This window comes from Lithobates pipiens, unplaced genomic scaffold (assembly GCF_037356315.1).
Source record: "Lithobates pipiens isolate NorthernLeopardFrog02 unplaced genomic scaffold, aLitPip1_a1.2 Scaffold_3, whole genome shotgun sequence".
Lineage (NCBI taxonomy): Eukaryota > Metazoa > Chordata > Amphibia > Anura > Ranidae > Lithobates > Lithobates pipiens.
This window is the reverse complement of record NW_027507790.1, coordinates 104,485,072-104,500,495: the sequence shown is the minus strand read 5'-3', so window position 1 is coordinate 104,500,495 and position 15,424 is coordinate 104,485,072. Positions and strand designations below refer to the sequence as shown.

At 46.0% G+C, this 15,424-nt stretch overlaps 1 protein-coding gene across 1 annotated transcript in view; it reads left to right on the top strand.

Annotated features, from left to right (window-relative positions):
• Positions 1-13,719: 13,719 nt before the first annotated feature.
• ADAMTS19 (ADAM metallopeptidase with thrombospondin type 1 motif 19) overlaps positions 13,720-15,424 on the top strand; it is a 354,949-nt gene continuing 353,244 nt past the window's right edge. Inside the window, exons 1-2 of the mRNA XM_077463285.1 lie at positions 13,720-13,738; positions 14,487-14,576. Of these exons, the coding sequence (XP_077319411.1) occupies positions 13,720-13,738; positions 14,487-14,576 (109 nt within the window). The remainder of the gene's footprint in view (positions 13,739-14,486; positions 14,577-15,424) is intronic.

Below are 15,424 nucleotides of genomic sequence, written 5' to 3'. Positions count from 1 at the left end.
ATGTCAAAAGTGATTTTAGACCAACTAGAAAACAGCGATAATAAATTATAATCACTTGCAGAATTGAGCGATAGAGATTTGTGGGGAAATTCGCCATCAAACACTAAATCTAATGACAGCGACAATTCTGCAAATGAGCAAATTTCTGTGTTTTTGGATTTGATTACATTATTGAATCATTTTTATTATTATTTATTATATTATAAACTTTATCATACCCGGGATGTCTGCTAGACTCTGGTTTGAACAGATTTAAGAGAGTTATTCCTAAGAATTACAGGACTAGAATATAAAACGCCAAATTTCCATGCAAAATAATTGTACCACTTTCAGCACCTAAAACCAGAACTAATCATGCCGCCAGGGAGGTTAAACGGAGGAATACAGCTATGGTAATGCAATGAAAATAATACTCAAAATGTTATGATATCATACAACACATTAATATAATAAAGTGAAACTAATATTATATATTGCATATAATATAACAAATGGAGCACGGCTCAGCCTCGCCCCCGCTCTCTCCTCATTGCTCACTGGCTGTGATTGTCTCAGTCAATGAGAAGGAAGGGACCCAGGAGAGCCGCTGCTCTCATGCACATTGCTAGATCCAGATGGGGCTCAGGCAAGTATTAGGGGGGCTAGGGACTGCTGCACACAGAAGGTTTTTTTAATTTCATGGATAGAATCCATGAAGGTAAAAAACCTTGAGCCTTTATAAACACTTTAAATACCTCTACCTATCGCTAGCCTTTAACACTGATCCAGATAAATATTACTACTAAATTACTACTATTAAAAAAGAGAACAGTGCTGCCTATTAAAAACTTGTTAAAGGTACATGTATATGGACAAGATTGTTTTGACTCCTTTTTTGTGTTACGTGATAATTCAAAATGATTGGACTGCCACACCAAAATGCAAAAAATACTGTTTGCAGACCTGTGTGTGGCAACATCTGAATGGGACCAGTTACCTGGTATTACAGTCTCCATTTCCAGACATGAGTCCAATGCCACATGGGAGATTTAGCATGATCCAATTCTCTGTCAGGCTTTCTCTGCAACTGAGCATTCATTTATGAAATTGATTGGTATTTCCTTTGCTAGTATGCCAGTTATAAAGCAATTACGATTCAAGCCCATTCTTTATATATAGCACATTTCATTTATATAAGCATTGTACAATATATATGTGAAAAAGGTTTGTGTCTAATTAAAGGCAAATTTTATAAACGTGTGTATAATTTTCTATATCGATATAGAAGGGAGCAGTCTATTCTCCTTGTCTTATAAACAATATGCCCAGCTGGTTCTCTCAAATAAAACAAGAAAATCAAATTTTTATATAGGATTAGTTTTGCATATGAGTACAAGGAAAGTATGTAGTCGTGACACACTAGAAAGCACTATTCATAGACACCAGCTCAGTTTTCTTTCAATTTTATGTTAGAGTAATGAAGTGCACACTTTACAGATCATTCAGCAATTGCAAAGCATTCCTGTCCAACACTACTTTGCTATAGAAAACTTCTGAAAAGTGCATTACATCTCTCAGTACTTGGACAACATTGTTTTCTTCTTTTCCTCAGGAGTAAAGACCAGCTTCTCCCTACATCTTCAGCGGAATGGCCTAGAACCAACAGGGAAAGCTAGACCTTTATCTAACTGGGGCAGTAGTCAAGCATCAATCAGAAAACAGGAACTATTGTTACCCAACTATGGTGAAAAAAGCAGGTCAAACGTAGTATGGTCCCCTTACAATTAGGCAGGTAAATAAAGGTAAATAAAAATAACAGACAGATCAGTCGGCATATGGTAATCTTTAGACCAGGAACAGATAGGCAATTTTTACTTATTGGTACTGAGAAATAGACCTGTTTGCTGACAATCATATTTCAACACATTGATTTAAGAGTGCTGTAAATGAGGTCACTGCCATTGTCAGTTCTTGGTTCAATTTCATAGTACAAAGATATTGAAATTACCTATGCAGTATTAGTCTTCTGCTGAGTTGGCATAACTTTTTGAGCTCCTCTTCAAATGGATGTCTACCAGGTGACCATGTTGTCAATATTGTACATCAAAGGAAAAACGGTATGCTAGGACTTTTTTCATTATTTGGGGGGAAGAAGAAGTAGAATGCAGGGTCTTAGTAGAGCTAAAAACCCAATTCTGGAATTTAGTTATTAATCGGCTATAAATTATCGGTAAAATATTAAAGTTTTTCTTGGAATTTTAGTTCTTTAGATTATGGATGTTTAAGCTAGAAACTGAATGCCATGACTTGACAATGTAACTGGAGAAGAACCCCACAGAACCTTTAGGTTTCCCATGCCTCCACTTGTCTTGAGCAAGTGCTTGGTGTTGAGTCAAGCAGCCATCTTCTAGCTAGTTTCCTGCTAGATAGCAGTGGGGTGGGGGGATAGGAGGATATGGATATGGGAGTGGGAGTGGGGGGGGGGGGGGGGTGCCCTGTCCCTGTCCAACCCCATAGCTGGGCTGACAAAGAAAGTAGGAACATGGGACAGTACCACATTGTACTTTGTCCCCTGTGGGACAAAGTGCTGAAAAAATTAAAATGAGAGTTCTTCTTTTCTATTTCAATATATTTATTAGAAGTTTAAGTAGACAAGAAAACAGAATATGCTCATTGGACGCCTCCGCAGGGGATACAAAACATAAACATAATTCCAAGGGGCAAAACACCACAATATACAGACGGTATAATACAGGTAGGGGATGTAATCAAGACTGGCTGCAACACAAAAAATCGTAACCCCCTAGCCATCTCTGGGGTGAAAGCCCTTCACCCGCTACCCCCTACCATGGGGGGCAACGGTAATTTTTATAAAAGAGGGGGAGACTATAGAGAACAATAGAACAAAAGTGAAGAGACTAGAGAAGGGAGACAAAAGCAGTGTGAGGAGGAAGAAAAGAAGGAAAAAGAAAAAAAAAGGGGGGCGGAGAAGCTCGGGCACGGGGGTCCCAGCAAGGGAGGTCAGACCAGGCCCAGGCATGCTTGGAGTGTAGGGAATTCATATGAAATCCACGGCTCCCAGATTTTTTGAAATTTAGTGTGTGAATCATGTACAATGCTGGACATGCGTTCTTGTAGTAGCATAGCAGTCATGCGTGTCTTTACCCCATGAAAATCCACCCGTTGGGTCTTCTAGGCCTGGGCAATGGTCCGCTTAGCTGCTATGAAAAGGTAGCCAGCTTCTGCTGAGGACCTCGCAAACCAGGTATCGGATTGTCAAATGGAAGAGTGTCTGCAGCAAACCAAAGATTCTTGACCAGAACCCCACTAGCCTCGGGCAGGACCACCAGGTGTGAAGAACATCCCCCCATTGTCCACAATTGCGAAAGCATCTGTCAGAGCTTCCAGGGAAGGCCTGAGCAGTGTGAGCTGGAACCCAGTACCAACGAAATAGTACTTTGTACGTGGCCTCTAAAGTATTTGTATTAAACAAGCATTGGCTACCATTCTCCAGGCTTTACTCCAGTCTTCCAGATCAATTGGGGCCTGAAGGTCCCTTTCCCACTGGGCCATATATGGGAGGAGTGCTGATGGCAAGCATCCATTCAGGGATGCATAAATGGGCGAGATAAGGCCTGGGGACCCAGGGGCATGTTGGCATACGTGCTCAAAAAAGGTTTTTGAAATGGGTAGGTGGACGTGCGACGCAGGGCCCCAATCCAGTGTCTCAACTGAATAAAACGATAATGCTCACTAACACATCCCAGATAGCCTCCCAGGAAGGGAAGGGGCATGTGGAAAGAAAGTTTTGCACTCGTGGATAGCCATGGGAGGGCCACCAAGGAAATGCCTGAGGTTCTTCCATACCCGGGGGGAAAAGAGGGTTATGAGTGAAGGGGAGCAGGGGTAGAAAGGGAGACATCAAGATGCCAGAGAAATGGACGGAAGCCCAAATTTGCAGACCATGAAGCAGCATGGGGCTCAAGGAAAAAAGGGGCGTAATGTCCGGGGGAGCCAAAGCAGTGCCTGAAGTGAACAGGGGTCGCAGTTAGGCACCTCCAGGAGCACCCACAGGGGAAAATCCGTGGATGCATGGAGCATAGTCAAAGGGGAAATCTGTGTAGTATTTAGAGATGTTGGGAACCCCCATCCTTCCCTGGAGGCTATGGCGTAAAAAGAGTCGCTCTATATATCCTAGGACGTTTATGCGCCCAGATGAATTGGAGGATTCTATTCTGCAGGAGTCGAAGAAAAAAAGCAGGCACGCGGACCAGCAGGGTGCGAAAATAATAAAGAACTTTGGGCAGGATCGTCATTTTCGCTGCCGAGATCCTGCCAACCCACGAGAGGGTAGGGAATTTCCAATTCTGCATAAGAGTGGACACTGTGCACAGCAGGGGATAATAGTTTGCGGAAAACAGGGAGGAATAAGAAGGTGTCAATTTAATGCCTAGATAGTCAAATGAGTGGGAAAATGGCCCTGGATTCGCCGCACTAATTCCAAAGGGACATTGACGTTCAGTGCTGTGGTCTTGGAGGGATTCATTTGAAGGCCGGAGAAGGCTATGAACCGGTCCAATACAAGCTGTAAGTTGGGCAGGGAGATGAATGGGTCCAACAGAGTCAGAAGGGCGTTGTCTGCAAAGAAATTTTCTTTATATTGAGTACCCTCGTAGGGAACTCCCGAGATGCAAGCAGCTCCAGTGCCAAGATAAAGAGTACCGGGGACAGGGGGCATCCCTGTCTAGTACCCCGAAGTATTGGGAATGGGTCTGAGAGAAAGCCTGCATATTTTACCATCGCCGACAGTGCAGAATAGAGGGCTTGGATCCAATTCAAAAAATTCACCCCAAATCCCCATCTAGTCAAAAAACAAATTGGATATAATCCCAGGAGAGCGATTCAAATGCTTTATAGATATCTAATGAAAGCAGGAACTCCAGGATTTTACGTTGTTGGAGGATATGGAGGAGATGAAAAACCTTGCGGACATTGTCACCCGCCTGGCGACCGGGCACAAAGCCCACTTGGTCCATGGGCCTGAAGGTATCTATTAACTTGCGTGCTCAGAACCTTGCCTAAGACCTTCGGGTCAACATTCAGCAGGGAGATGGGACGAAAAGATTGTGGGTCTGTGGCTTCCTCAATTGACTTGGGGAGCATGGAGATGTGAGCTTTAAGCGAATCGGGTGAGGGCCGCAATCCTTCCCGCCAGGAGTTAAAATAGGAAGTCAGGTGGGGCGTGAGCAAATGTCTTGTAATAGAGACCAGTAAAGCCCTCCGGGCCTGGTGCCTTGGACGATTTAAGAGACTTGAGGGCCTGGGCGACTTCCAGCTCAGATATAGGAGCATTCAAAGAGTCTCGAGCTTCCAAGGACAAGGAGGGAAGGCTAAACGTTCGAAAGAATCTCTCGGCCTTGTCCCGGTCAAAGCAAGCTGGTCTGCTATATAAAGATGAGAGAAATGAGGCAAAGCCAGCCACTACCTTGGATGGGTTTTACGTGAATGCCCCTCCCCTCACCTGCAGGCGAATCGGCCTGTTCGGGCGCCCCACCGAGTTAAGTTTCCTAGCCAGCATAGGACCAGGTTTGTTTGAGCTGCTATAGAATTTATACTTGGTCCAGCGCAGGGCCTTCTCAGCCCGGATGCTAGCAGGTCCAACTCAGTGGCCAAGTCATCACGGACCTTTCTGTTGGCTGCCGTTGGACGCGTCTTCCAAGTCGCATCTGCGGCTTCCAGCAGAGAGGTCAACTCCCGCGTCCGCTGCTCTCTAGCTCGCTTCATGCGGGAGGCGATCTGGATCAGGTGTCCCCTGACCGTCGACTTGTGGGCTTCCCACAAAGCGACCGGGGATTCGACTGAGCCCACGTTTTCCACAAAATAGGTTTGGATATGCGTTTGCACTTGGGTACAGGTATCCGGCGTAGTCAAAAGGCATTCATTAATGCGCCAGAGATAGGCCGGGCGGGATACCCTGGCTAAGGAAATCCCAAGGATTAGGGGGCCATGGTCAGACCATGGAGAGGTAGAGATAACAATCCTATAAGCCAGCGGCAAGGAGGAGCGTTGCAGGAAGACATGATCAATTCTACAGAAACTCTGGTGGGGGTTAGAAAAGAAGGTGAATTCCCGAGACCCCGGGTGTTGCTCGCACCACACGTCCACCAAGCCATATGAAAGGAAAAGATCGCACAGCGCTCGTTCTTGAGAGGCATCATGGGATGGAGGCACTTCCCTGAGGCTACGCTTATCCAGGGTAGGGTTAAAAATTAAGTTGGAGTCTCCCATCATGATCAGCATGCCTTTTTGATGCCTGGCTATTACCTGAAGCAGGTGCGAGAAGAACCTCTGCTGGAATGAATTAGGGGCGTAATATCCAACCAAAGTGACCTCCTGATCCCACATGGTGCCTTGCAAGATTAGATATCTGCCCGTGGGGTCTGCTATCTCCCTAGAACAGTTAAATTGCAGGTTACCCTGAAAGGCCATCAGCACCCCTCTCTGTTTTTCAGAGGCGGAAGCCGTGAAAAACACGGAATAATGGGAAGACAAATAATTGGGTGATGAGGATTGGGAGAACCTGGTTTCCTGCAGACAGACCACGTCAATTGACTGGGATTTCAGATGATGAAAAACATTTGACCTTTCAATAGGAGAATTAAACCAATGAATATTCAGCGAAAATATTTTCAATGCATTCTGAGCCATCTGGGGGCGGGAACAGACATCATATAAATATACAGTAACCGACTGGCCACGTACCCACCCTGATCCCAAGGCGAGACACCCCGAGCCTGAGCAGGAGGGGGGAAGGGAAGGAGTAAAGAGGAGAGGAGAAGAAAAGAGGAGAGAAAACACAATAGTGGCATATAACACACATAATCATCACACTTGGTGAACTCCGCATCCTAGCTACAGGACACTCGGGGGGGGGGGTGGCTCTACCCCCAACCAAACGACTTGTAAAAAAGTAAAACAGTAATTCAACAGTAATAAGACCGCCCCTGCATGGGGGCTATTAAAACTAAACCAAGAACAGGAAGGATGGGCTAAGTCCAGAACCTACACCTAAATTACAAAAAAGGACATAATTAATCTAACAAGTAATGTAAATAAAAGTTTTCCCCAACCCGCGTCCCTATGCAGGGAACACCCGAGGGGAGAACAGAACCTCGGACCCCAACTATGGCTCCCCCCTCAGGGCGCCGCCGGGCCACCAGAGGCCCCCAGAAGGGGTGGACCCCACCGGGCACAAGCAGCACGACATCAACATGGGCCCAGACCCGCCCCCCTGGAAGAGGGCGGACCCAAAAGACCATTACTCGCACCGTGCAAGGAGGGGGAGGGAGGGGGTAAAGGTTTGGGAAAGGAAAAGGGAAGGGGGGCAAGGGAAGTAAGTGGGAAAAGGGGGAGGGGAAGGGGGAAGGGGAAGGAGGGGCACAGAGGGAAATAGGAGATGGGAGAGGAGGGGAACGGGAGGGGAGAGGAGGAAGGCCATGAGGTGGGAAGGGAGGGAATAGGGGGGGGGGGAACGGGGAAGAACAGGAATGGAAACATGGGGGGGAGGGGAGGGAGAGGGAGCAACTTAGGAGGAGGGAGGGATGGAGAGGAGAAAGGACAAGGGGAGGGAGAGTGAGAAGAATTGATATACTGGGCATTGCCCGGATTCCAAAAAGCAACCAATGGACTGTAATACATGACCCTGTATATGGCAATCCCTGGCACCGTCCTGAAAAGCAGCTGCATCCGCCCTGCCGGGGATACTGTCCTGAAAGGTGAATAAGAAAAAAGAAAACATATGTCCCCGGGAAGGGCCTGCGAATTATCCAGGGAGCCTAGCAGAAGGCAATCAGTCCTAGAAAGGCCAGGCCATCGATCAAACACCGGGTCCCAGAAGATGGCATTCAAAAATTAAAATCCAAATATAAAAACAAAAATAAAAACAAAAACAAAAACGGGGGAGGGACATAGGTGAGGGTGATAGGGACTTGGTCATAGCAATCCGGTGCAAGCTAAACGTCAGCCATAGAAACAGTACATCAGGGCCCCTGGGGGGGCAGTTAAACCAAAAAATTAGTAGTGGACAGGCTCACCCACACAGTCCTCATCCTGGGTCCAAGCGAGGGGATCGTAGAGGTGGCGGGGTGCCGGGCAGCGCCCGCTTCCGGTTACCGACCGGTTCCCACACGCGGCCCAATCGCCCAGAGGAGGGGCGAGGACCCGGGGCCTTTTCCCCGCTGGTGGGGTTGTTCGGAGGGGGGAGCAGGTGCAGGGCTTCGAAAGTTGCCTGGGCCTCCTCCACGGTGCGCACAGAATAGCTCCTTCCTTGATGAGCGAATATGAGGCAGAAAGGAAAGCCCCAGGTGTACTTGATGTGGCGATCCAGCAGGGCTGAGGTGTATGGCTTCAGAAGACGCCTTTTTTGCACCGTGGTAGGGGCCAGATCAGTAAAGAGTTGGTATTTGTGACCCTGGAAGCACAGGTCAGGCCTGTCCTGGGCTGCTCTAAGTAGTGTTTCCTTAGTGCGGAAGTATGTGAACTTGACAATGATGTCCCGTGGCGAGCCCCCCTCTTTCCTAGGTCCCTGTACCCGATGGATTCGGTCAAATTCCATGCGCTCAATAGGGATGCCCGGTACTAGCTCCTGAAACAGGGCCGTGGCAGTAGAGGTCAAGTCCTCAATAGATTCGGGGAGCCCCCTTAACCAGAGGTTCCCCCGTCTGGACCTGTTTTCAAAGTCCTCTAACTTTAGGAGGGCTGCATCCAGCTCCCTCCGGAGGTCTGGCAGGTCCTGCTCATGATGGTCAATCACCGTAGCCGCAGCCTTCATCCTGTCCTCAAGGGCATTCGTGCGGCTGCCCGGCTCACGGATCTCCTTAGTGAGGTGGGTGGCTAGCTTAGTGGCCGCTGACAGTTCCCCCTGCAACATAGTTTTAAACCAGGCCAGTAGGTCAGCGTCCCTCAGCACAGGTGTCTCATAGAGCTGCTGGGCTCCCTGCAGGCTCTCCACATCCGAGCAGGCCTCCGGATCACCTGAAAGCAGCGGGGGAGATGACTCCATATCTGAGGCCTGTGTATCCGGAAGGCCGTCCGGCGGGAAGGCCGCAAGGCTGGTGCACACGGCTTGTCTCCGCGAGGAGCTCCAGGCCGTGCCCGATCTACGCCCCATAAAGTCCGCCATCGGTTCGTGAGGCCGGGAGCCTGTGAAATTGTGCAGGAGTGGTACTATTTCAGTGTGGTTGGCGGTGGAGGAACGCGATTAGCACGCGGCCATCTTGGTTCACTGCTCGCGAGCGCCCCTGAGAGTTCTTCTTTTAATATGTTCTCTTGTTCTCTGTCTGACCTGCACCTGAAATTTAGTTTGACCAGTAAAAAATGGTGCTCCTGTTTCTAAAAGCATTGTCCTGTTGATAAAAAGCATCCTGATGGGGGTAATGGGCTCATTACAATGATGACATGGGATTTTGTTGCAAATAACCAGGCAGTCATTTTTATTTAGTAGCTACCCAATTAAAAAGTGACTTTATAGAGCTCTACATTATACTTGCTTCTGAGTAGAAAAACATGATCTATCAGATTTGTATAGAATCACTTAATGTACAGTACTGTTCAAAAGTCTTAGGCAGGTGTGAAAAAATACTGTAAATTAAGAATGCTTTTAGAAATAGAAGTGTTATTAGTTTATTATTGTAAATTAACAAAATGGAAAGTAAATGAACAGAAGAGAAATCTGAATCAAATCAATATTTGGTGTGACCACCCAAAATAGCATTGATTCTTGAATTCTTCTAGGTATACTTGCACACAGTTTTTGAAGGAACTCGGCAGGTAGGTTGTTCCAAACATCTTGGAGAACTAACCGCAGATCTTCTGTGGATGTAGGCTGCCTCAAATCATTCTGGCTCTTCATGTAATCCTAGATAGACTCAATGATGCTGAGATCAGGGCTCTGTGGGAGACAAACCATCACTTCCAGGACTCATTGCTCTTGTTTACTCAGGACAGTGGCCATTTCTTTGTACTGTTAGTATATTGGGGATCAGTGGTGGCTGGTGTTTTTTGGGGGGTGGCAGCATACAACCCCCACCGGGCCTCCGCGGTGCTAGCACACCTGCCACCTACTCCACTCCTCTGGAGGCATGGCAGGGCAAAAACACCCCCTCCTACCACCACCCACTGTCCTTTCCCTGGATGCGGGTGGTGAGAGCAGTGGTCGGAGCTGATGCGACCAGCTTCCAGAGTGGTGGGCTTGGGGAAAGCTGCTCTGATGTCCTCTCCTAGAGCAGCTTCCGCAGTGTGTCTCCTCTCTGCTCCTGCCAGCACTAGGCATCCACAAGGATCGCCTGATGTTTTGGCCAATCAGGAAATGGGTTTAATACCTGCTTCCCAATTGGTTGGGAGGAGGAACAGTGTTGCAACAGAAAATATTAATTCGCTGTTGCAACACATCTGGGTGGACTCAGGACGCATCCTCTGTGACCCGAACCCATCCTATTTTGAAGCCTATTAGAGCCTCTGTGTCACGTACCTGGTAGTAGAGCCTGATATGCAGAGGATGCCCTCTCTTATACCTCTGGCTCAGGGCCCCTGATAGAACAGACAGGAGGCACAGGTGTGCAGAGTCACACGCGTGCCTGGCAGGATTGCTGGCCGTGGAGCTGGGCTGAAACTTCTAGCGGAGTTGTGGAGGAATACAGACACAGCAGAAAAACAGGAATCATCAGGTAGGTTGGAAACTGGAACAGACTGGTACTGTAAACACCACTGGCTAAGAAGCAGTTGCAGCTGCTGGTGGGAGGGATGCTCCAAGAGGACCAGAGAGAAGGCAGGTACAGGCAGGCTGGGTCATACACTGGTGAGCAAGTCAGAAACTGATGTAGAGGCTGGAGCAGAGTCAAGGTGCAGGCCGGGTCGGTAACAAGCTGGCAGCAAAATAGTAGAGGGAGCAGGCAGGTGCGGAGTCAGGGACAAGCCAGGGTCGAATGCAGGCAGATAGCAGTTGAAGTCAGGAACAAGCTAAGTCAATATACTGGAACAGGTATCATGCACAGATAGCAGGGGCACACGGGGAACACTGTAGAGAAGATAGCGCTGATTCTGTGTGCAGACTCAGTTTAAATAGCCCATTTGGCACCATGACTTGTCACAAGGTGCGCATGCATGCCACAGCACGTGGACGTGCACTGGCGCATCCAGGCACACCTGCGGTATTCTTCTCAGAGTAATTGCAAGCTCAGGACGTCTTCTGCAGCCACCAACTTGGCTGCTGGCATGCCCTTTCTGACACTCTGGTTCTAATCAGGTGCATAAAAAAAACTGGCTGCTATAATTCACGTGCCCAGTGCCCTGAAAGGGGCCAGACACATGAATAGGGGTGGTGAGGAATGCACTGGACACTTTTGCTGCCATTGTGCTTCATGCTGGGTGTCAAGTGTGCCCCTGTGTCTTTAAGGAGGGGTGAGCTCCCTCCAGGCTCATCTGCCCTCTACCTATCCATTATAAAGCATGTGCTCCCACTGTGGAGGCTCTCAAAATGTAGAGTTAGGACTACAAATAATCTTGGGGTGCCATGAAGTGGCTCTGCAGCTTATGCACTTATTTGCAAATGTGTGCCAACTTAACCCCTGTCTTTAACCATACTCTTAGACAGGATACATGTATGCATTAAAAACAGGGGTTTAGTGGAAACACATTGACATACATTGCCCTTCCATGTGCTCCTTGCAGCAAAGGCCAGTTAGAGGTTGGGTCAGTGGCCATTTGTTTGTACTGTTGGAATACTGGTGGGGGAGGGGGGTGCACTGCACACCTTCGCTGCCATTGTGCTATATGCTGGGGGGTCCAGTGTGCCCATGTGCCTTTAACCAGTTCTTGACCACCCTATAGCAGATTTACTGAATATATACTTGATTCTGCATTACCGGGTTTCGAGAGCAAGTGCGTGCTGGCCGCGGCTTACTCCCGTTGTGATTTTACACAGTGGGAGATGATTAGCAGGTCCTGGGGACTTGATGTATGCTGGGACTGGCCGATCATTTGGTACTCCATGTAAAGGCAGACTGTTATTCTGCGAGTACAGAAGTGCAGAAGACATGGATCCTGTGTTCCTGTGAAGCAGGAAAACCGATCCATGTCTTTAAGCAGTAAAAGCACCTCCCCCACAGTTAGTAAACACTCCCTATACACAAATTTAACCCTTTGATCGCCCCTGATGTTAACCCCTTCCCTACCAGTGTCATTAGTACAATGACAGTGCATGTTTTTTAGCATTGATCACTGTAATAATGTCACTGGTACCCAAAAAAGTGTCAAAAGTGTCAGTTAGGTGTCTGATTTGTCGACCGCAATATCATAGTCCCGCTATAAGTCACTGATCGCCACCATTACTAGTAAAAAAAAATCCCAAAGTTTGTCGACACTGTAACTTTTGCGCAAACCGATCAATATACGCTTATTCAGGTTTTTTGTAGCAAATATTTGTAGCAGAATACGAATTGGCATAAATTCATGATGAAATTGGATTTTTTTTCATTTTTTTACTGGATATATTTTATAGCAGAAAGTTAAAAATTGTTTTTTTTCAGAATTGTTGGCCTTTTTTTTGTTTGTAGCGCATAAAAACCATAGAGCTTTATTAGTGAGAAAAATAAGGACATACAGTTTATTTGGGTACAGTGTTGCACGACCGTGCAATGGTCTGTTAAAGCAACGCAGTGCCGTATCGCTAAAAATGGCCTGTTTAGGAAGGGGGGTAAACCTTTCGAAGGTCAAGTAGTTAAGGAGGGGTGGTCTCCCTCCAGGCTCACCTGCCCTTTGGAGAGATGAGACAGGTCACTGCTCCAGGTAAGTAATTTAATCCACCAAAAAGGAGGGGCTGGGTGCTAGCTCCGGCTCGCAACCGTGAACATGTAACCAAGTGGTCTCACTTGGTCTCACCTGTCCTCTGCCTATCTATTATAAAGCATGTGTTTCCACTGTGGAGGCTCTGAAAATTTTGAGTCAGGACTGCAGATAATATTGGGGTGACGTGAAGTGGTTCTGCAGCTTATGCATGGATTTGCAAATATGTGCAAACGAAACCACTCTTTTTATACACATAGGGGGTTATTTACGAAAAGGAAAATCCACTTTGCACTGAAAGTGCTCTTGGAAGTGCAGTCGCTCTAAATCTAAGGGGTAGATCTGAAATGAGTGGAAGCTCTGGTGATTTTATCATCCAATCATGTGCAAGCTAAAATGCTGTTTTTTATTTTCCTTGCATGTCCCCCTCGGATCTACAATGACTTTACTTCCAAGTGCACTTTCATTGCACTTTCAAGTGCATTTGCAGTGCAAAGTGTACTTTCCTTTAGTAAATAACCCCCCCCCCCCCCCCATAATGTTAGATAGGATAATTAGGTTGGTTGCAGACTGGTTGGTAAGTTGAGGTGGGAAATTTCTTTGGTTTTGTTTGACATGGTATATACCTAGTTTCATTGGCCCAAGGCGGACCAATGTAACTATGAATAAAATATCCACGCCTGGATTTCTTCTTTAAAGCACTGGGCTGGTAGTGTTTTTTTGGCGATGTAAGACTTCTAATGGTTTTATTTTGAATTGTTGTTAAAAAACATACACATACTGTGCCTAGTCAAATTTATATTTACCAGATCTTGTGCACCCATCCTTAGAAAAGATTCATTAAGTTGAATATGAACATCCTTAATAGAGACCTCAAGCTGATGTAACATTTTAGATGAGATGCTCAAAAAAGCATCAAGTAAATATTGTAGCGTTGACTAATCTTTTACTATTGTGTAGTAGACTTGTAGAGTTACATGCATCACGCATTCCACTACTCCCCTTACCTGCTTCTCTTTCACGTGCAGTTTATGCAAATCATTTATTGCTAACAGCCAATCAGCTTTCTTTGGCAAAGGAAAGCCCCCCCTCCTCTTTGAATGTCTACGCTTGTATAGCCACCTAGTTAGTTACAGCTCTCTCCCTACTTCTTCTCCTCCCCTCCTGCTGCTCTTATAGCTGTGTGAGGCAGAGATAATGTGTGCAGTATTCAGAACAGCATGTGCATGTGTGTGAGTGCAAGGGAGATCTGATCTCTTTCCCTCTTTTGTCTGCTTTGCAGCTGCTTTATATTTCTCCCTTCCTGCACAGAAACTCTTTTACTTTCATCTGCCTCCCAATCCAGTGGGCTCCTTTTAGTAAGAAGCTCATGCTTGATTGTACTCATAAGGGGATCTTATTTGCACTAATAACACTTTAAAAAAAAAAAAAAAAACAGTCTTTTACTGCTGAAGGAATATTTGATCCCAAAGTCATAATTTTCCCTTTTTTGCCCCCCTTCAATAAATCCACACAGGCGACGGTGGAAAAAAAAAAAAAAGCAAAGTTGTTCCCTGGGCAGTGATTCACTACTAACTTTGCTGGAAAAAAACTAGGGAAAGCAAGCAACACACATTGGCAGATTTAAGGCATTTTCAGCGTCTGCTCCATGTGTTTAGACCATTAAGTGGATGGGGCAAGGAAAGGGATGGGACTGCACTGCAACTGCTGCCTTGTCTATCTGTTCTTGTGTATCCTGTCATGTAAGATCTGCACAGGTAGGTTCAAAGCTTCTGTTTGGTGTCAGTGTGTGTACTCTTGTCTATTACAACTGCATCCTGTATGCCCATACAGACAACTGAAGATCCATAGCTCGAAATGTGGATCATTCATTGCTACAGATCATCTTAATTTATTTTTTATGTTTCCATAATGGCCCTGCATATTTTTGTGATGTGTGTCTTTTGAGTAGTTACAATAGCCTTTGAGCAGGCAGCATCCCTGTGACTTGCATTCTGGGAACTGTTTGATGTTGAAACAGATATATATATATATCAAGGTCAAGTGTACCTAACACGAACTAGAGAAATTCTTAGAATGCTGTTAAATTCCTCACTTGTCTTGAAAAGATTTATTACGTTAGTGTTTGTATTTATTTTACGTTTCTTTTGTTATATGTTATACTACCAATAGTTTGCATACTTTAAGTTCTTAGAAAGCTGTGTAATTGTTGCCAAGGTCTTTAAGCCAGTTGTAGAATGTATCATCTAACCATTATTACAACAAATTAAACTCTGTGAATGTTCAGCTTGCTAAGTAGACATGACCATGCAGGGGTTTTGCTGAAGGCAAATGACATGCAGGTCAGGTATCTCTGCTAAAATTTGTATTTTCTCAATGAAATAATGAATGAAACTCATGCTAATTTTATTAAAAATGTTTGAAGATGTCAAGCTTTAAAGTAAGGAATGACAATTTAGGGAGTTATCCATGTCTATCTGCAGGTAGACTGAAGGTTGCTTGTATGTGGTTCAAATCTTTGTGGGATTATTAAATTTCATTGAATATTGTGCAAAGTGCAATAACCTCTAACAACAATTCAGAGTCACATTCATATTGAAATTAC